This window comes from Poecilia mexicana, unplaced genomic scaffold (assembly GCF_051168715.1).
Source record: "Poecilia mexicana isolate PSO_F unplaced genomic scaffold, ASM5116871v1 scaffold_13, whole genome shotgun sequence".
NCBI lineage: Eukaryota > Metazoa > Chordata > Actinopteri > Cyprinodontiformes > Poeciliidae > Poecilia > Poecilia mexicana.
The window spans coordinates 3839071-3861954 of NW_028263382.1; the positions used below are offsets into that span (position 1 = coordinate 3839071).

Here is a 22884-nt window from a genome sequence, read left to right on the forward strand (position 1 = left end):
CTTTATTTCTTTCATTACTTACTTGGTCTGGTGAATCTATTGGCAGATGTAAACAAGTGGAAAATGCAGAAATCATTCCCATCAGAGGTTTTCAGGCAGTTGGCATCGCCTGTCCCCAAGCTTTGGAAAAGAACAAGTGTCTTCAATTTAGGTGTGGCTGCAGGTTGTCAGGTGAACAAAGGCTAATATTTCACAGCTTCCCTGGTCAGTGCTTCAAGTACCGGGCTGGATACTTTCTATAGACACACAACTAATGAATCTGGCAAAGATAGGAGATGTGGAATGTTCCATTAAATCCAACCCCACCATTGATTGGGAATGTATGACAAGTGTGTTAGTCATGCAGTGTGTTTTATTTTTCCTGGCAGCAAGACTCACCACAGTATTATCACTGTCCTCAGAAACGGCTGCATCTAGTTTGTCTGAAACCTGCCTTCAGGCTCTTCATTTCCAAGAGATAAACCAAAAAATTTAAACAAGCACTTAATGCATCTGCAAACACATTTCAGTCTCTGTAGTAAAAGTTTACAAGGCATGAAGTAAGAGCCATGGATTACACAGAGGGGCTGTAATGAAGGTAATATATGCTGCCTGAGTGGGGGTGTTGTTGGAGTACAGAGTACAGAATCATGGCTTCCATCCTACACTCTGCATTATTCAACCACCTGTGTTTGCACTGTGGCTCTAACTTTTCCCACTAATGATTAGCCTCAAGCCTTTGTTTGCTTTTTTTAGTCTTCTTTATTTATTCATTTTTAAACAAATGTGTTGCCAATGAAATGAGAGGATGCTTCCAAAAGTAATCACATCCCTTTTGTTTTCTACCGGTCGTCTCAGCAGATTCAGAGATGTTCCTCTGGGTTCAGGTCCGAGTTCTGGCCGGACATTCTCAGGGTCATTGCCATGTTGGAAGATGTTGTCCTCTTAGGTAAAGGTAATTTTATTTATATAGCACATTTTCAGCAACAAAACAATACAAAGTGCTTTACAGGATTTAAAAAGAAATACAAACAAAAGAAACTCTTATTCAGGGTTGGTAGATAAGTATAAGTAAGTATCCTCTGGTCTGATTCCTTTTCTGGGTTAGAAGAATAAGAGTCTGAAACGTAGTTTTTCTAGATTCTAAGTTTGTTCTAATCCCGGTTGGTAAATAAATCTAAGTATTTTCTGGACTTTCTAAGTATGCTCTAAATTTGTAAAAGTAATGAGTACTCCACTGTTTCTAAGTAATAATAAAACCTAAGCGTTTCTGTTCTGGAAGAATTTTTTCTGGATTCCAACTTTGCTCCAATTCCTTTTCTGGGTTGCAGTAATAAGAGTCTCTGCATCTAAATAGCGAGTACTCCACAGTTTCTAAAATATAAGCTAAAGAGTGACTAATCTAATTCCTTTTCTGGGTTAAAAGTAAGTACTCCACAGTTTCTAACAAAAATAAACCTTAGTCTGATTCCACTCTGGATTGGGTTTTTGTTACGAGTTTCTCTATATCTATGACCACCGACACAATCCTGTTTCCTTTTGTGTCTCTGCTCCATCTTCTCAAACTCTTACGGCCTGTAGGATCAGAGGGAACGCACAATACCATCACTGTACCACCTGACCCACAAGAGCACAGCCACATCACCAACACACATTATGTGTGTGTCACACAAAACCTGAACCTGTAAGGACACTCAGAGGGGACCCAGAAATTCAACCACACAAAGGAGTATACAAAAAGGGAAAAAGTTTATTTTTTCTTATACTGGTTTCTGCTCAGGGAGAGGTCATCAAACACAGCACTGAGGAGAGAGGGGAGAAGACTGGTGATGTACGGATAAAGGAGGGGCATCTTAGAAATGTTCAGCTTAACTGACCTGTAGAGCAGAGGAACAGAGGGTCCGATGACAGGGAGATGCAGGAAACCAATAGAACAGGTTCTGTGGCGGCAATGAAGATCTCCACGGGGAGATCCAAAATGCAACACCCAGGGACTTTGTCGATAATCAGGCTGAGGTCATACACAGGAGAGCAAACTTAGCTTTGAGGGGCAGGCAGTAATCGGTGGTCAAGAGGCAGAGCTTGGGTCAGGGTCCAGAAATCCAGAATAGAAGGGATCCATGAGGGGCTTGGCAGGAGGGGTAAATCCGTGGTCAGAAGGAGGGGTCAAAGAAACACTGAAGGCTTGGAAGGAAACGCTGGATCTCTACTGGCTCGTGGCTGTCGATAATCTGGCAAGGAAGCAGAGGCTGAGGGGTGTTTAAGTAGGGCAAGGCCCAGGTGGAACAGGTAAGCAATCAGGCATGGCAGGTGAACTGAATGAGTGCTTAACACAGCATGGACAGGACATGAATCATAACAGAACCACACAAATATAGGCCACATTCGCATAATGTGTGGATTAGACCTGCTTATAAATTATACTAAATACTAAAGACATGAAAGCAAAGCTTACCCATGTGACCCACAGGAGGGTGGAGATCCAGGTTCATGTGATATGTCTGAGACTTCCATAGGAGGAGGAGGTGAAGCAACAATATTTGCTTGATTTCTACCCTTTTGGCAAAGTTTTGACAAGATTTATCTGTTTAACCCTCCAGCTGCTGGAGGTTTCTTCCTATGAAAGGGAAGTTTTTCCACACAACACAAACCACTGTTTCCTGTTTCCTGTTGCTTTGTCCAGGAGTGAATGATGTCAGTGACTCGAAGTAATCTGCTGGGTTTCCTTAGATTAAAAATGTTGTAAACTAATTTGAATTATTAACTGCACATATTGTACTGTTGATAACTAGGATCAGTTGTAACAGCGCGTATGAATGAATTTAAAATAATTTTGTGTGAAGTGTCTCGAAACATTTGTTGTGAATTGGCGCTTAGGCTTGTCGAGATAAACGATAAATCAATTAATCGATAAATTAAACATATCGACCTCATTTTAATTATCGGCTTTATCGTCTCTTCCTGCCTTTTTTCTTCCTCTTGATGACACTGAATGAAAAAAGACTCAGCTCCGGTGCTCTCCACTGACCCTCCCTTCCTTATTTCCTTAGTGTAATGTCCAGGTAATGTCCGACACGAGTTGTCGGCCCATTTTCAAAACCTGAGAGACACATTGGCCGACAGAAATCCTCGGTATATCGGTTCAAACGGGTTCGTCATGCCATGTGGTGTCCAGCCACATGGGCACAAAATTATGGCTACAAGTCCAGTTAACTACCAGGTTTATCAACTGCGGTAGCAATTTGGCTCCAACTCCTCCCCTTGTCATTTCTATATTCTTTCTCGAAATGTTGAATAAATATTAATGTTGTTTCCACGTTCAGCTCCAATGTCCGCTGGACTTCGGGTTGCGCCGTGTCAGCTGTTTGGGATTCCCCTCCGTAATTTCCCCTCAGAAAGCAGGAGGAGAATCCGCTTTCTGATTGGCTACCTGTCACATTCAGCGTTCAGCTCCCAATCAGGGAAAACCCCTGATTTAGATCCGAGCGGCCACGACGATCCACACTGCAGGATGATCAGTTAAGAAATCACCAGCAACAATCTTGGATCGGCCAACGTACTAAGAAAATAGGGGCAAAACATCGTGTAGTGTGAACTATTGCGTCAGGATGTGCCCATCTTCTCTATTTAAATCTAGTCATTACTGAAGGCCAATATAGTATACAGACTTCATAATCTGCACTCTTTTGATTGAATGCCGTATTTATTTCCACTTTGGCTTTATGTTTAGTTTTTATTCAAGTACGATTTTTGTTCATTTTATTTTTGGTTTTGGTTGTTTTGTTTATTTAGTTTATCAGTTCCAGTGTTATGTGTTCTTTTGAAAATAAAGTGTATCTATCTATGGCAGGAAATCACAGACATTAATTACCTCATTTTCATTAAATCAGTGTCAAAAGGTCTTGAAACAATATTATCGTTTATCGCAATCATTTTTTAGACAATTAATCGCTCTTGATTTGAATTGAATATCTTGCTGCTCTCATCTTATCTTCTATGTCACCCAGATCAGGCTGCAGAAAAGCATCTTCACAGCATGACGCTAACATAATGCTAGCATGATGCTAACATCATGCTAGCATGATACACTGATAAATAACTGATCAACTGAATGATTTGTGATGCTTCTCAAGTCCTCTTTCATGTCTTTGTTGGGTCCCCCCCCCATTTGTAGGTTTTTAGACTCAACTCTTCAATTTGTCCTTTGCTGGTGACATGTCTGCTCTTACAATTTTGGGGTCTGGCTGGATTCCAGCAGCTGACAGTTTGTCCCCCATCTAAAGTAATTTCACTCACTCCAAACTGACCTGTTTGTTTACTTCAGTCCAGACTCTCATGCTTTTTCCATCACTTTTTACAATCTTTCATCATGATCCTTCCTTGTAGTTCCACACAAAACTACATCATCCAGAAACTCTCCAACTTCTTCCATTTCACCAAACAGTTTCAGTTCTGTGAAAGACTTTGGGTGCGGGTGCAATACCAAAGGCCATGCGAAGAAAACAGGGTCTGCCAAACGTCTATTAAATGTACACAACTTTGCACTTTCTTCATGCAGTTTAATCTGGTAAAACCCGTTAAACACATCCAAATTGGAAACAAAATTTACTCCTGCCATTGCACTAGTTACGTCTGAATTGGTGGGGAGTTTGTAGTGCTCTCTCTTCAGCCACTTGTTTAGATCTTTTGGGTCAATGCAGAGACTTAAATCTCATTTTCTCTTTTGTGGAATAACAAGTGAATTGACCCAGTCTGTAGGTTCTTCAACTTTTCTCACAGTTCCTTTGTGAGTGATTCAAGTTCTTATCTCTGTCTTTCTTTCAGCGCTACAGGTACTTTTCTTTCAGCTGTATTTTATATTTGGTTGGTAGACATCTTACACCATGAAACACATCCTTGAATTCAGCCATGATCTCTGCTGGTGAGCCTCGATCTTTGTCTTCCTACTACTCTTAACAAGTCCTAGTCTTTCACTTGCTTTCAGTCCTAGAATAGCTTGTCTGTCTTTTTCAGCCAGAACAAACAGTGTGCAGAGTCATTTTCCTGAAAGAGTTACTTTAAACTCTCCTTTGTAGGGATTGGTTGGTTGGTGAAAGCTCTCAGCTTCCTAGGTTTCACTGTGGGCTTTTTTACTGATTTTTCATTGACAGTATACTTGTACAAGTGTATCTATTGTCAATGGGACAGTAACTCCATTTATGTACAAATCTGCTATCCACTCATCCTCAACGTCACTTGTGTGGAGTGTTAATGTTTCCACATACGATGGTTCATCTTCCTCCCTGTATGTTTCTGACTTAAACTGTCCCATATCATGTCCTCTTTCTTCGTATAGCACCGTTTAGCATAATGACTCCATTTTTTGCAATCTTTCCCAGATGCACGTCATTCTTTTGAAGCACACTTTACAATACTATTTTTTTCATCAACCAGTCCTGGTATCATGTATTGAGTTGACTCTCACACTGAGTGCCATTTTTTTATATCTAACTTTATTGAACACAGTCTGTTTGACACTAGATCTACTTGTGGAGATCTTAACGCCTCCTTGTGGCCAACTCTTAATCAGTACAGCAGAGACTGACTACTGTCGGGCGAGAGACGCATGGCGTAATTACTCTTATATAGGAAAATGCTAATATGGGAGCACTGCTGGGTCAGAGGGGTCAAATATTTTACAGGCCAAAACGAGAAACTTGACAGGTATGTTTATATCCTTTTGAGCGGTGCCAGTCTAATTCTTTGTTAGAAACAAACTTTTTGGTTCAATTAAATAAATTTAATTGCAAAATCTTCCAGTAGTATGAATAATTTAATGAATTAAATTTGGTGTAACAGAGAATCGGCTAAGGGCAGCGAACGCCTGCCACAGTCACCAAGTCAAATTAAGACAATTATTAATGGAATTTAAGACCTAAGTGTCCACAACTTCGTCCAGCCAGCTGGTCAGACTTAGCACTTACCAATGATAGCCGCAAAAGTGCTAGCTGACTAAATAGCAAGGGTATGTATGCAGTGAGTTAGCAGTAGCTTCAACCGCCTCAAGTCATAAAAAGTATGAGGATGACTCAAACTTTTGCCTTACAGAAAATGCCACCAGAAAAAGTAATACATAGTTGAGCATGTGACAAAACTTAGGCATATTTAATACATATAAATAAAAGACACTTAACACTTAAAGCCTAAAGAAATCTTCATGGAAACAGATTTTTTTTATTCTGACTCTGGTCATTTTATTTACATGTTATACATATACAAAACCAGCTCTTTTTTTTAATAAGAACAAGACTGCAAAGCCAGAACAATAGCAAAAATTTGAAGCAACCATAAACTCTTACATAAAGAGTGCCCTTGCTAGATTTTCTCACTGCCAACTATGGAATATGATCCAGTTAAAACACTTAATACAGTCTAGAATTAGCTGAAACATCTGTGTACAGGTTCTCCAAAACATTGTTGAAATACGGTATCAAAGACGCAAAACACAACATCTGTGAGAAAGCAGGTTGAAACCAAGTAGTTACTGCATAAAGAATATCCAACATAGTATGAGTGTATATACTGTACATTTATATATTAATATATATACTAACACTGTGGACAGTCACAAAAAGAAGACTACCAAGGTCCTCCCATACATACAAAGACTAAAGTGACCCATTCACATTTAACAAGAATATCCAAAGATGCCTTAAAATAGCATACAAAAAAAGTCACCAAAAATAGATGTCATCATGTGGAGCTTTTACTGGATTTCCCTACTGTTAAATAAACCATATGGACTGGAGCATGTATACCACATCAAGTGTACACTGAGAAGGCATGTCCTATATGTAATCAAGAGATTTTCAAAACATTGCACATAAAAAGGGATAATGTAAGGAATAAAAGAGGGCATGCTGTCCATATCAGAGCTACACAGGCTGAAGAGTCATAAGGCCTTGCTACCAACTCAACACATGCTCTCTGTCACTTCACAGAACGATATGAACATGCAAACTTTCAAAAAAGAAAATGCTTCGGAGCTGAAGAGAACCAGTTGCTCAGCAACAGCCGTGCTCCTTGTTTCACAGATCAAAAAAAAAAAATCAGGGGGTTTCTGCTTGTGCGGCACACTTTCAGTCACATTTGATTGAAACAAAAAAGAATCTTATATTCCTTTGGACTATATATATATATATATATATATATATATATATATATATATATATATAAAATTCCAAAGAAAGTTTGAAACAACACCAGTCCATTTATTGCACGCCATCGGTTCACAAAAATATTTTGGGCACTTTTGCGTTTCAACAATCAGCAGCATTTCATCATTTAAAACAACAAAATGTTACAGACACAAAGCACAACAACTGAAAAGCATGACATACAAGGAGGATAGAAAACAGTTTTTTTTTTTTTTTACATTGTAATATTGTGCAACTAGAGAAAATAGGTCCATTTACTAAGGCTAGCCTCTTAAATGCACAACATCATACAGTGTTTTAAGGGCCACAACAGCAGGACCCCTATGCTGAACAGCATGAACTACTTAGAATGATTATCTTTTTCTTCCATCATGTTCAACAACTGATTGCCATGGCAAATCCCCAATGAGACAGAGAACATTTGGTCCCGTTTTTTAAAAAAATTATTTCTACCCGGATATAAAGGGCAAATGGCACATTTAAAACAAACAACAAAAAAAGGGACTGTGAGGACGGCACAAGGTACCACCAGTTTTGACTGGTTTCAGGATGTAGCCATGTAACAGCACTATTGAAGCCAACCTCTACAATCAACCCTGTATGTGAGCACCTGTGTTCTACACTGAATGGACTAATCCCAAAACAAGGAGGAGAAACAGAGTCACTGTCAGTAGCATTGAATTCATGGAGAGTCACCGTGGCGGTCATCGTCTCCTCCAGACTCAGGCACCGCGACCCACATGAGCAGAACAGCAACTCCAAAAAACACAAACTGTTATAAAACATGAAACCAGCTCCGGCTTTATGTACTCAGTAATCACATCCACACATTAGCATGCACCAGCTGCTCCATAAACACAATAGATGCACAGGGTCAGAAACTCAAAATTCCAACCTTTCACTGGTCAGTGAACACACCAAACCCAAGAGCTACCAGGTTGCACTAAAGACAAAGGAAGCAGTGACTATGGAGAGTGACCTATGAAATAATTATTTAATTAATTTATTCAAAAAGGAAATAAATAAAGCAATGCACTAAACAGTTATATAAAATTTAAGTTAAAAAAATGTAACATTGTCCTTGATGAAATGCACAATTATCAGGATGCAAAAAGCATCAGGGTGGCCCTTGTTTAAAAATAAGGTACATTACCCTCTTATGCTTTTTAGAAAATACCAATTGTTTTATATATTGATCCATCCATTATCTTACAACCTTGTCCCTAGCGGGGTTAGGAGGGGTGCTGGTGCCCATCTCCAGCGGTCAGTTAGCAAGAGACAGGGCACACCCTGGACGGGTCACCAGGGCAACACAGAAACAGACAAAACAATCATGTACAATCATCTTAGCCTTAAATTGAATTTAGACACACCAATTAACCTGACAGTCATGGTTTTGGACTGTGGGAGGAAACCAGAGTACCCAGAGAGAACCCACCATGCACAGGGAGAACATGGAACCTCCATGCAGAAAGACTCTGGGCCGGGAATTGAACCCAGAACCTTCTTGCTGCAAGGCAACAGCTCTACCAACTGCGCACCTGTGCAGCCTGATTTTATACAATTATTTTTTATTTAACCAAATTTTACACAATCTTAATGCAAGGCATGCTATAAAAAGTTGTTTCTCTTCCAGCTGTTTTTAGAGGAACGAAAACATGGAACTCACTTCTTTCATCTGTTATAAATGTAACAAATGCTGAAGCTTTTTAAACAGCCCTGTTTAATTATTTTACTACATAAAGTGTTATAACTGTACATTTATTAATCAATATGCTGTGTTCCTAATAATATGTTGAATGTGTATAATTGTGTTTGTAATAAATGTTTTTTTTAATCATGTGGACCCCAGGAAGGGTAGCCAGTGTTACAGCAATGGATATTGAGGATCCTAAAAAAACAAACTTAATTTGAATTCATTGGAGGCCCCGACGTCTGATTGGCTGCTTCAAGCAACAAATTAAGACCTTCTTCTATGTTAGTTATATGACTATGAGGTCAATATCTTCAACACAATTAAATTTAAGCCCATATAATTCATTCATATTTAATTATATAGGCATGTATTTCCAGTTTTATTAAATTAATGGCAGATTTAAATTATTTCATAAGTTATATATTGTAATTTGGCACTCATAGTTATATTATATGGAACATACTGAATTCAGAAATATTTGAACCCTTTTTATAATTTCAGTCAGTGTTGGGTCTGTTCTATTTAACGATGCTAACTGCTCAAGCCATATAAGATCCTAAAGTCATTTTAAAATGAATAATCTCTGTTTTAAAATAAAATAGCTAAACAGTGACAGCTCTCTCTCTCACAGAGAAATCAGCTCTTCTAAGTAAAACAAAAAAAATAAACATGGCCGCTTACAGCAGGACTTGTAGTAAAACAAGATTCTAAATGCTGTTCTTACAGGGAAAAAAACAAATAGGAAAAATTTGTTTCAGAGGGTTGAAATCTGACAACAAAAACTGCAAATCAAATAAGAGACATTCATCTGCTCAGTGCTTCTCTATTCCTAAAGCAAGAACAGCTCTGATCACTTCTTGCTTACAGTGAATCCCAGCAGCTGCAATGATAAAAATGAATCCTACATACTGCAGTTAATTGCCCACAAAAGCATCAGACTACAAGGAGGAAATGAAGACATCTTCTCTTTTTCCATATTGTAAATAGACGACTGATGTTGAAATAGTCTACTTGAACTTAGATGCAATATTTGATTGCAGAACCACACAGGTGTTCCTAATAATGTGTCTAAAATGAGGTTCTTGACCGGTGCCACTTTCATTTCTTTCCCATGAATAACATTTTCTTACAAATGTAATCATTGTGTATTAGTTTATCTTTGCATCTTGCTAGTTACCTGTCTTCACTGATTTGAAGAAATTCCTGATCATAGAAATCTTCAAATCTAACTTATGAATTAACATATAACACAGTCATTTCTGAAGTTTTCACATTGGACCAGTTTAAGCTTATGAAAAATTTATTTTTGAGCCCTCATCCAAACCAAAAGCAGCCTCAAAACCACATGTACTTATAGTTGGACTATAAATAGATAACTTGTTAACTGCTGCATGGTGAGTTATCTGCTCATCACACAGAAAGTGGATCATTTTTGAGAGAAAAAAATCCATAAATGCAGAAATATAAAATGTCAAAGAGCACAGAGACTTGCAACTGTGAAATTGATCTACTGAAAACATTTTTTTTTGTCTCTGCTTAAGGTAAAATAAACAAACAAAAAATACCTGTCATGTTTTACCTAATTGGAACCATTACTCAAATGCATTATGCTAACATCATTAGCAATGTACCGACTGATAATCAAGTAACTGCAAACAGCACTGACAAAAAAAGTGGCTGAGCTTCAGTTGGGGTAAAATAGTGAGTGATTACATATTTAGGATGGACTTGGTGATACATACCTGCAGCTGGAAATAGGTATGAGCTCGTTACTGGGATCAATAAGTGCACAACAGCTAGCAAAAGCTAGCTAACATGGATCAAAATGAAACTGTGACATTGAATGAATGTTACAGATAAAGTAATCCATATTCTGTTATTTTAAAAGTCGTAGGGATGTTGCTGTTCCTTCACAATAAAACCAATTTGATCAGATCACAGACATTTGGTTCTAATTCTCCATGTGAATATCAGGATTTTTTTTACACCATGAAAATCCCACACAACACCATGAAGTTAAACTGTCCATCTTCTGTTTGACCCTGGACTTAAGGGCCAAAAACATTTATGCAAACTGATGTAGAAACAGAGAATTTTGCTTTTGAGTAGAACCAGAGGTGGATTTCACAACAGTGTTCACTGACAAGTCAAACTGTGGAACCAGTCAAAAAAGTGTTTCCACTGCACAGATAACTTTAGGGAATACAGTTCAAGTTTGAAACATTTAAAAAAGGAAATGCACTGTGTTCATACTGGTCATAGAAATGCACATACACACACATCTTACACATCATAGAACAACACTCAACATACACAGCATTCATATAGAAGTACAGTACAAGCTATTGCAGGATAGATTAATATTAACATGTAATATTTGCCAATAGCAACGGCACCAAATGAGTAACACAGTTTCTGCCCATACAAACTAGCATTACTATTACAAATGTAATACAATAACTATTTTAGCTCAGTTTGCAAAGACTTGATTTGTCACTTCATTTCTCCTACGTGACTTTGCTAAAGTGTGAACTCTCAGGCACTTTCTAAAAGTAGAGCAAGGCTTGGAACGGACAGACCTCCAATTGGCTGACACTTCACTGACTTGAGACAGCGCTGCATTCAAGTCATATGGGAAACAAAACAGGCTTGTTAAAACTGCTAAAATACTGCTGGCTTTCAGGGAGCAAGGAGGCTGTGATGTCCGGATTCTCCAGCCAATGAACTAGTGTGAAATCTGAAGAAGTGCTGCAGTTTCTGCATGTAAAACGATGCCATTAAATCAACAGCATCTTTTGAAAACTCTGTAGCGTTTCCATGGTTCCACATGATAAGAGCTGCATGTGTGGATCTCCGAGTTCTTTCGGTCTTCAGATCATTTAGACTTATATTCCCATATAACCTGAGTGCAAAATACAACATCAGGGGCAGGAAGAAGACTTGGATCACTCTATGGTAATGGAAGCCACCTCCTTAGGCTGCTCCTCTCCAAACTCCTCTGGGGAACTGCCCCTGACACCGTCACTCATCTTATTCTCCGTCATGACTGCCGTTTCATCGGCGTCCGTCTTATTGGAGGTTGGGGCTTCCAGGGGGTCCAGAGGCTCAGGCGAAAGTAAGCCGGAGGAACTTTCACAGTTCTGTGTGGAAGAGGAGACCTGGGAGATGACTGGCATTTGGACTGAGGAAGAGGACGAGGCAGTGGTGGTGGCGGCGACAGTGGAGGTGCTGCCCAGGTAAACTGGGTGATGTTGGGACTCCTCCAGCTCATACGGAACTCCCAGTGCCTCCTCCTCCTCCTGTACCTGGCTCAGGTAGTCGGGCACGAGGAAATCACTGAAAGGACCAAGAGAACATGTGACCTCGCTGTCTTCTCATTCTTACCTCGGCACAAACAAGCAGATGCAATCTGGAAAGTTCCGCCAATAAAAGTAGATGAGATGGTTAGTTTTAATGAAAATTAGTCTCTAATGCCTGGTTCACACAGCAAGATTTTCCTTCTTCGGACAATCTTAAGGATGCCCCGATAATCAGGATGGCTCTTAAGATAATCCTAACCTGCAGTCTCACAAGTAACAAGTTGAACATGCTAGCCTAAATATTTTGTAATTTTCCTATTAACTACTAAATTGCTATTTGTGATGCATAGAAACTCAAAATAACTTCTAAAATTGTATATCTTCCCTTATATTTTTCACCCAAGGAAGTCACCACTTTTTCACCTGCTGGGTCGATAATGTGTTTTGTGTCCGTTCTGTACCTGAAACTACAGAGTAAACACAGGAAGGCTAACTTTACCTGAGCTGTTGTTTATCATTCAGTACCTACTGCCAACAGAACTGAATGTGAAACCACAGACCTGACACTGGACTGAAGACTGGACCCCAAATAGGTGTTACCTAACGAAAGATCAGACCGGACACAGATCTACTTAGCGGATCACACAGACTGACCAGAGCTACGCGTCATTCAATGTTTCATTTATGAAGCTGAGGGCAGCAGCAGCAAGCACCAGCTTCTTCAGCCAACTCCGACCACTTCCTCCATTTGGTCCTACTCGTCTTCATCGCCTCTTGTGATTTCTACATTGCCATTTCAGTGAGCTCTGGTTCAATTTGAAAAGGCCTAAAGATGTTACTCATCGCTGTTTACATTGGACAGAGCTAGTGCAATCGAACCCATCGTCAGGCTTAGAGCATGATTTCCTGGACATAGGCAATTATGCTATTAGGACTTAGCAAAATTGTCTAAGTCCTATTTTTCAAAATAGGACTTAGACAATGACGAATGTCATTTACACCGAATGCATTACAGTGTAAACAACATGGCGACATCCATGTGACGATATTTTATTTTAATTTCTAAAAACCAAACAGTTTTTTTATTACTGTATTGTCTTTACATCCAAAATAAATATTTCTCAAATAAAGTCATTTGGACCCCACCAGTTTTTTACCCTGTCCACACTCTGGCAGGGTGGCACTAACCTCATGCAGCTAGTTCACTAGTTTTTTTTGTGTTGTTTCAAGAATCAACAGTCTGACGGGACATTCCTCTCCCCTTACCACCACCATCAGCCCCTGTTTCTGCCGAGCATCACCCTAAGACCACGGCAATGTTAAGAGATCTTCCTCCTGCTGAGTGTGGAATGTTAACAGATCTGGTCCATTCAGGAATGCTCACGTTTAAATCAGGGATATTCAACATGCTGGATCATCTTATCCCGATATCACAGCGTTTTCCCTTAAGAAAAACGACAACACAACTTGTTGAATGTGACGTTTAGCCAATTAGAAACAAAAATTATGGAAACACAAGAGGAGAATCGACAATACAAGAAAGACAACATATCTGCCGTGGCTACTTGAAAGTCTGGAGGACGTTCCATACATCTTTGTATTGTTTTTTCTCTGTTAAACGTGGTCCACAAGCTATCGCTGTTGCTTCTTCCCAATCGGCCATGTTGGTTTACACTGAACTCACGTTTGGTCCTGTGAGGTTTTGTAAGATTTCCCATCTGACAGCTGAATGTGGGGGAGTGAAATCTGTAGAACCACATAAACTTATTATCCTTAAATGTTTTAGCGTCAGAAATGTGGGTCTTTCAGGTTTTAAAAATGGGCTGATAATTAGAAAATGTTGCTATGTGAACCAGACATAATCAGAGCACAGAGACTTTGTTGCAGTAGAGCCCATTGATTACACTGTTTGACAGGATTGGTAATGGATCATTTCAGGCACAACATATGGGCTGGTAAATTTACTCCAAAAACATGACAATACATTACAACTTTATAATCAACATAATATTAATATAATAAAGACCTGCCTGATGTGGAGTATTTCTTGACACTTTGTTCAGTTCAGAGATGACAAAAACCACAGCCAGTCAGAGTTTTGGGTTAACAAACAAAACCATACAGATTGTGCTTATATAACAAGATTATTAATCCTTATCACCATTATACTTTACCCTGACAATAATAAACAATTTGATGTTGCCCATCTCTGCTGTAAACTTATGGCCACAATATTACTGTGATGTTGTGCAGCCATATTATAAATAGACTTTTAATCTATTAGTGATTATCTGTAGCTGGAGTGATAATCAAATTAAATGCATTTATCTAACCTTGCTAAGGTTTTGGCAGTATAACTAATACACAACATTATAGAGGAGGTCAGAAAGCAAAAGCGTTCCAATTCACTTGACTTTTGCCAAGAATATTTAGACAGCTTGGGATATTGGAGGAGCAGGAGCGCCTTGTTTCCAGCAGCTGACTGCTGGTTTCTACCTAAAAGCTCAGCTAAAGCCACAATGTAACAATATAATGATGCTAAAATGGAAGTTAGGAAAAACCTGCTACAATAACTTTGGTTGTGGCCTATCCATTTCGTTGACTCTTCTGTTTTCACGAACAAGAAGCTCCAGACTAACAAAGACATGAATAACAATGTGAAAGCCTGTGTTTGCTCAGTTTCAGTGTAACAGCTGCCCCTTTGAGAAATTCCTAACATTGTTCTCATGTTTGAAATCCCTTTAAAAAAAACACACACAGCAGCTGGTGCCTCATTGGAAAACATGGAATATTGTTTCACATATGGATTATGCTACAACTTTTTGTTGGTCCCATGGCACTGGGACATTTTCATCTAAATGCTTTTAAAGTTTACAAAACACCTATTTTTTCTTACTATAGATCAGATTTAGGGTTAAATGGAAATAGGGTTAGAAAAATAATGCATTTGAAAAAAAATACAAAAATTTTCAATGGGTGACTTGAATAGCATTTTATCTGACAATTATCTGACTTGACCACTTTATGTGAAACTTACATTTATGGGTTTTGCCCAAATTTGAGTTATTCTTATTGTTAGAGCTGTATATTAGTAAATATCGTGAGGACAATATCTGTTGCTAATATGCCTATTTTCTTCTTTCCATTACTTTGTCATCTTTAGGCTTTTGAGAAACATCATTAAGGTCAAGTATGATCCTCTGCTGCCATGAAACTGTTCACACACCTAAATATTACATTAGCATGGAAGCTGCACATTCACAACACTTGAATATATTTGCCAACAATTATTGCACTCTAAACAGTCCTTTGCGATGTGAATATTACACCCGCTGACATTGTTATTACAACGTTTTGGCTATATATTGTGCAGCCCTAATAAGATTCAATGAACACACAATTGTCTGTAAAACAGCATCACAGCATAATCTGATTCAACTGAATGTGCACTCAGTATTGGATCTCTAGTTTAGTTCAAACAAGTCCAATCACCTGGTTTAAAATGTACACCTCTATACATGTATACCTGATCAGATGTTGGATATTAAAGCAAAGTATCCAGATGAAATGGTTCAGTTCTGAACACATCTGACTCTGAGACGGGTCTGAAAATCTGCATCTACAGCACAATAAACACATTGTTTTTTATGTGAAGACGTAGAAAGGGAATTAAGAGTCTGCCTGAGCAGCCAGACAATTTTCCACACTTATGATCTCAGGCACAGACCTTCTACCATAAAACACTTGAGCAGTCAATATGAGTCCCGTCAACCTGTGAGGGCTTGAGTTGATTAAGAAGTGGAAAAGTCTGGGGGAGGGGGAGAAGAAAACGTCTGACTTCTTAAAGAAGTATTCTGACTATTATACTTTTTGTTTCTTTAAAACAAAAACTGTCCGAGAACTGAGTGCAAACTGATGTTTATTTTTAATAAGTCCTCTTTGTGAAGACATCAAAATGAATACCTTGACTTTTGGGGAAAATGAACCACTTCTATTTCTTGAAAGACAACACAAGTGATGTAAAACCCACTTGTATTGCTAAAAAATATGGATTTAGTGTATTAAAAATATCCTGCCCTCTGAAAAGTTCACACAATTAGTAAATACTAATAATAGTGGGAAACCTGCCAGCCTGACTGATTCCAAAAGATCAGAAAATCAGCAGTTCAGATGCTGTATCGCTCATCAGATCAACCATTTAATTAGCCTAAGTTGAACTTTGGAGTTTATTTAAATGGTTTTGTTTGGGAAGGTCTTGGGTAGAAGTGCAAAATGTGTGATGTCTTAATCGGCAGGACCTGGTTTAACATCATTTTACATACTCTGGGAACAAACTGTACCAAGAAGTGAAACTGATGAGCTCCTTCACGCACAGCAACCTATTCGTTTTCTTGCTGCAGACGGAAATTGTGAGGTGATATACAGACCAGTCAATGGAAAACAAAGTGTAATACGTCTTCAGTGCAAATCCTTTTCATAAAACCTGAGCTCCACTTTTACATCCCTCTTCTGGGTTTTTAATCTTGTCATGAATCATTGAGTTTTAATAGAAGGCAGTATTAAGAACTGTTGTTTATGTGATCATGATTAATTGACGGTTATCAGTTTGTTTTTGTCATGGCAGATCAGGGTCAAGCCGAGGTTTGATGTGCAAATGAAAATTTCTTTAAATTGTAAAATTAACCTTTCTAAACAACTAAATTCCAACTAAAAAACATTAGACTTATCTGGAACAGCAAAAAACTGATTTAAGCGATCCAAAACTATTGTCCTAAAACAAGACTCAGGAACTGATGGTTTTAAAAAGAGTTATTACAGCACCTGTATGGTAATAAGCATTAAAAATGGGTTAAATACTGCAGCTTTTTCCTCCTTAGCAACAATTTATCTGGTGACAGATTATATTATCTGGCCATAAGTTGGTTTTTTTCTAGTTTTATCTCAACTCAGAATGCCACATAACCATAAGAGGAAAGTAAATCGGACATTTTTAAAAACTATTAATGAATAAAAATCTGAAAAGTGCGGCATGGTTAATATTCTGGGTGACATCAGGAAAACATGCAACCACAATATTACTACTGAATATTGCAGGGTTTACCCCAGTGTATTATAAGCCTGGTGGCCCACCATGCTTTACTAGCCCCCCCGCCACGACAAGCGTTGCTTGTTTTTGTTTTTAGAAAAAAAATAATCCAATTTATTTATTTTTACGAATTTAATCCAGATTGCAACTGTCTCTATTGCTCTGAGCGTTTCACTGGCATAGCAAATTTATTTCTAAACAATATGTTTATAGTTTATGCATATAAAGCCGGAGAGCGGACCAATCACACCGTTGGCGCAACTGCATGTTGCCGCCTGCGCTGCTTGGTCTCTTAAGTTCACCTCAGCATGGTTTGCGCCCACCTGCTTTGGCTTACACTAGACACAGGCTGACCTGTATGGATATTTACATCACCCCCCTGTGTGGAATTATTTTTATTTGGCAAACTTCACATCAACGTAAGAGTCTAAAATGCATCGCGTTGGCTCTGGTTGCGCAGCTCAATGTGAACCACACAAATAACTTGTAGTAGAGCTTTCCGAGGTGCGTGTTGAGCGAGTGGTGAGAATGACTTATAATTGTGAACAAAACATTATGTGTAGTGTTTACAACTCAACACGCTGCCCAGCGTGTGGCTCTGTCTTCCCTGTCGTTGACGTACGTGGTCCCTGTTGGGCACATACGTTGGTTCGTTAGTGGTTAACGAACCAGCGCTAACCACTCATCATGCAGGTTCAGCTCTCGCTCTCCTCGTAGTCATGCTTCATGCTGGTTTTATATTATTTTTTTAGTACTTTTCCAGTTACACGATGCAACAAACCATATCAAATGTCTTGTCTGCTTAGGCAGCCAGAGTTAATGCGCACGGCCGCACGAAGATCTGAAAATCTCAAATCTGACTTAAGAACATCTCTGCAGCTCTAACAGCTTATGTGTTATAATTGCAGTTTACTAATTTGTATTTGAAGAAGTGCAAATAATTGATATTAATTTTAATTGTATTTTTCCATTTGTTGTTTTTAAGACTAGTTGTGGGTTTAAGTAGTGTCTTGCTGGCGATGTTTTCCTGTAACATATAATTACCCAGTAATATTTTTACTTTTCCTGTCTACTTCACATCTTTTCATACAAAAACATGGTGGACCGCCTTGTCACCCTGACCACCGGGCTTAGCAAGTTTTCTGGGGGAAACCCTGTATTGTAATGGAAGTAGCTTCCTTTTTTTTTCTTGCAACAAATTCCTAGAATGCTAAGTTGTTAGCATTCTAGCTAATACTACCATACAACCAGCATATATAACTGGCAATACATGTAATTTGCAACCAAAGCTTGAATGCATGGAACTTCATGTCAGAATCCAACTAAATATAGTTGGATTATTGTTATCAGTCATAACAGCAACACTTACTTTGGATATAGATATTGGCTAGTTAAAAAGAAACAAATATGGAGTCTGTTTAATAACCAGGTGACTTACAAAGGAAAGTGGTTGCACTGGATTTTAATGGTAATATCAAAGCTACGTTAATTGGACTAAGTAAAAATCCATGTCACACTTTGCAGATTTTAATAATAATTTAAAAAAATAATACAACCAAACTGCAAATGTACATAAATTTCATCTTCACGGTGCAATTATGTATGATATTATGTTGATCTACCACATACAATCCCAAACAAAGTACACAGAATTTTGTGTAATATAACAAAATGAAAAAAAAAGGAAAATGGAAAAAAAAAACCATCTGATACATGAAGTTTTTTTTCCTCTCTGAGTCACCCTACCTTTTAGTTTTTATGGGTTTTTGGACATTAACTGATTTCTTTATCCATATACATTTATCGCTTTTAATCATCCAAAACATTTTAAATGTTGGTCTCAATCAAAGATGGATGTATAGTTGATCCTTAATATTCTTTTGTTTGGTTGTCAAAATCTTTAGCAGCAATTTAGCATTAAATTCTGAATCTTCTGGGAATGATCTAGACTGTGGGTCCAACCAGTTGCAGAAGGATGTTTTTTTTTTCTTATAAGTAACACTGCATCATTTATGGGACACATGAAAATAAATTTAATGATCGATGATGATAATAATTACTCATTTTGCAATAAAAAAATTACACTCACATCATCACTGCAATACCAGAAAAACATTTTCATTAAATGCTATTCAGTATTCCAGCCGTCCCTTTTGTGGCATAAATTTCAGATGTAAATAATATTCTGCCTCCAATAAGTTATGAGAAGGTTTAACATCTTGAAAAGGAAACCTGATTTGGAATGAGTCATTAAATCTCCACATGTTAAAGCAAAAAACTTCAAGTCACTTATCATCTCAGAAACAAAACCAAATGAGGACAACGATCCAATGAACTTCAGACATCAGCATGTAAACTGGAGATATTTTCTGAACCAGGGGAGATCTGAGTAAATGAGGGGGGCCAACGCCCCCAAACTCCTCACCTGCTCTGGAAGTAGTTTGCTAGCTCGGATGCCTCATGGTTCAGACTCCTCAGGTGTACAATTAAATTGCCAGAGTTGGTGAACATGGCGCCGCATGTTTTGCACTCATAAATCCGCGGCTTGCGGATTATGTGTCGGGAGACCCTCATGTGGTGCTTATATTCACCGAAGGACGTGAATGTGGCGCTACAAATCTGGCACCGGAAACAGCGTTTACCTTCGTGCTTCAGCCGATGCATCTTTAGGGAGTAGGCCCGTGTGAACTTTTTCCCACAGCGATCACACTGGAAAGGTTTAATGCCTGGAGGAACGGGACAAAACAAGGAAAACATAATTCAGTTTAAATTTCTTCCCTTGTTCCTCCTAAAAGGTTCTTCAGTCAACAATTTTTCCCAGTTTTGTCTTTTCAAACTTAATTAAAGCTTTTTTCTTTTAAGATCTTGGTGCAGTTGTACTTTTATTATCAAACATCAAACGAAATAAAAATAAAAACATCAGGGATAGAAATACTAATATTTTATATATACACACACACATTTCACTACCCTTTTGATACTTGGAAAATAAAAACCGACCACCCTGCTGACTGCGCCAATACCTCTGTGTTGTTTACTATAGCAACGACACATCATCAGTCGGGTCAAACTAACCTGTCTCACGACGGTCTAAACCCAGCTCACGTTCCCTATCAGTGGGTGAACAATCCATCGCTTAGTGAATTCTGCTTCACAATGATAGGAAGAGCCGACATTGAAGGATCAAAAAGCGACGTCGCTATGAACGCTTGGCCGCCACCAGCCAGTCATCCCTGTGGTAACTTTTCTGACACCTCCTGCTTAAAACCCAAAAAGTCACAAGTCCCCACAATCCTTTGCTGCATCACTGTCACCGACATATGACCAAACAAATAACACATGACCAATGTCCTCCCCTCTTCCCAGGAATAAATGGCAACAATATTGAGATAAATATTGGTCGTAAATGTCAGTTTTATTTATCTGACCGAAAATAAAAACCAATATCAATGTTGGTAAATATATCATTATATCATGATAAACTATACAATAGAAACACAGATCATTTTTTAGAAAATAACTAAATTATAGTGTCAAAACTTTCAGGGTACTGAAGCTTAAAGACAATTTACAGAACATTAAAGACATTTCTTGCCCATTTGCGGAGATTAGTGTAAAAGGGAGCCACAACAAATGTCGGAATATGGTGATCAGCAGCATATGACGGGAGTTTTTTTTTATTCCATTTCCAAAACCCCAGAGGAGCACAAGGAAATATCAACGCTGGATACTAGATGTCAGTGAGAGGGATTTACTGCACAAAATACGACCAAGGACGACTGTACAGGCTTTTTACGTTTCATCTGTGGAAAGGAACCAACAATTGACTTTCCAGACCCAATACCAGCGACTGCAACATCTACGCAGGCATGTTTACACGGTTTCTCTCAGTGGGATAAAAACGTCAACATACAATACATGACATTGCAGATTCAGTGGGGTTCTTCCTCATGTTTGATTTGTGATGACAGGAATAAATCGGAGAAACTTTGAAGTGATCTGGCACAGGGGACATCATGAAAACATTTACTAATATCTTTGAAATGATAGTGGCATAAATGAAAATTTTTGCAGCACACACCATCTCAAACCTAACACAAAGGTTTGACACCATGTTTGTCTGATTTCCAGAAGTTAAGTGGTCAGCTTCACTCAAGTGTTTTGACTTCCATCAAGGCGGAGTGGGGAAGAGCCCGATTTCACGTGCAAAACATCAATACTGCAATACTTTTGTTTGACTTGGTCCCACCTACCGGAGTGTATGAGCATATGCTGTTTCAGGTTTTGAATGCGTGTGAATCTGACTCCACAGGTTGGGCATTGAAAAGGCCGGTCTGGGCCATTGGTGCCAGGTCGAGCCGATGGGCTTATATAGAGGTGGTATGGATACTGAATACCTTCCAGCCTAAAACAGAAACAAAGAACAGCAGAGACAATCTTGATTTGGTGGATGCATGGAACATTACCTATATGTACTTTTATGTTTACTTTTTGGCGTTAAATCCTACATTTGATATGATATATTCAGGGTTTCCCTTAGTGTATCATAAGCCTGGAGGGCCACCAGGCTTTACTTCCCCGCCACACTAAGTGTTATTTATTTTAAATAGGTTTGTTATTCAGCAGTAACAGCGACAATAAAGACTATTAGCTAGGTTTATAGTTGACAAATTGAACTGGGCACGAGGGTGTTCACACCAATTGTGCCATCCCTGAACCTGCCCGCTGGCCTCACATTATTATAATTTCCAAATTATGACGCCGCTCATGTACCGCCAAATTTTTGCAACTTAAGATAGCTGGTGGACTACACTAACCCCAAGCTTAGTATATTTACTGCAGCAGGTGTCATTATGCGCCACAAGTGCCACTGTTTTCGGGGCTAGCTGCCAGTGTTGCCACCATAGACATTGCCACCATGGTTGCCACTGGCTTCGGCAAATGGACTACATATCCCATGATGCTTTATAACTAGTGGAAGAAGAACTTGAAGACAGACGAAGAAGAAAGAATTTTTCAGGGTTTTTTTCACAGAAAGACTTATGTTAGCTGAATTCCTACACTTTTTGTATATCATGTTTGATTCGTTCATCCCATTTATTCACTAAAGTTCATCTGAATAATCCAGACGACTCCTTCCGTCTTTGAATTAATCAAATACACAGCAGGTATCGGGATGCCATTGGTTTCGGCACCTTTGCAACAGCTGAGTCTGGCCTCCACTAGAGCTGCCATTAGGTGTCCAGGATGTTTCAGAGCTGTCACAACTGGTGCCGATGTTTAGGGGGATGGCAATGACAGTTTTTGGAAAACGTGTTACTTATATTGCCTGTTTATAAATTTTTATTTCAATGGTAATTGTATTGGTTAATTATCTGTTTAACACCTTGAATATTTTTGACTTAATTTAATTGAAGGAAGATGACCAAAGTAATTGAATCTACCACTAAGTGTCACTATTACAGTGGAGCCTGTTGAACCCCGTTGGGTTGCCAGATAGGGCTTTGGCCAAGATGGAAATACGTAGTAGTTGTGTAAAACGTATATTGTAGAAATTAATAAAGTTTGAAAAATAATTTTTAAGCGTAATGATTATAATTTCTCATGGATGAATAATAAGTTATTTGA

General features: G+C 38.6%; 1 protein-coding gene across 1 annotated transcript in view; it reads right to left on the bottom strand.

Moving 5' to 3' along the window:
- Positions 1 to 6186: 6186 nt before the first annotated feature.
- Positions 6187 to 22884, bottom strand: part of zbtb44 (zinc finger and BTB domain containing 44) — a 56716-nt gene continuing 40018 nt past the window's right edge. The window contains exons 4-6 of the mRNA XM_088011488.1: positions 21510 to 21661; positions 19682 to 19982; positions 6187 to 12207 (exon numbers count right to left, since the gene is read on the bottom strand). Coding sequence (XP_087867614.1) covers positions 11817 to 12207; positions 19682 to 19982; positions 21510 to 21661 — 844 coding nt within the window. The 3' untranslated portion in view covers positions 6187 to 11816. The remainder of the gene's footprint in view (positions 12208 to 19681; positions 19983 to 21509; positions 21662 to 22884) is intronic.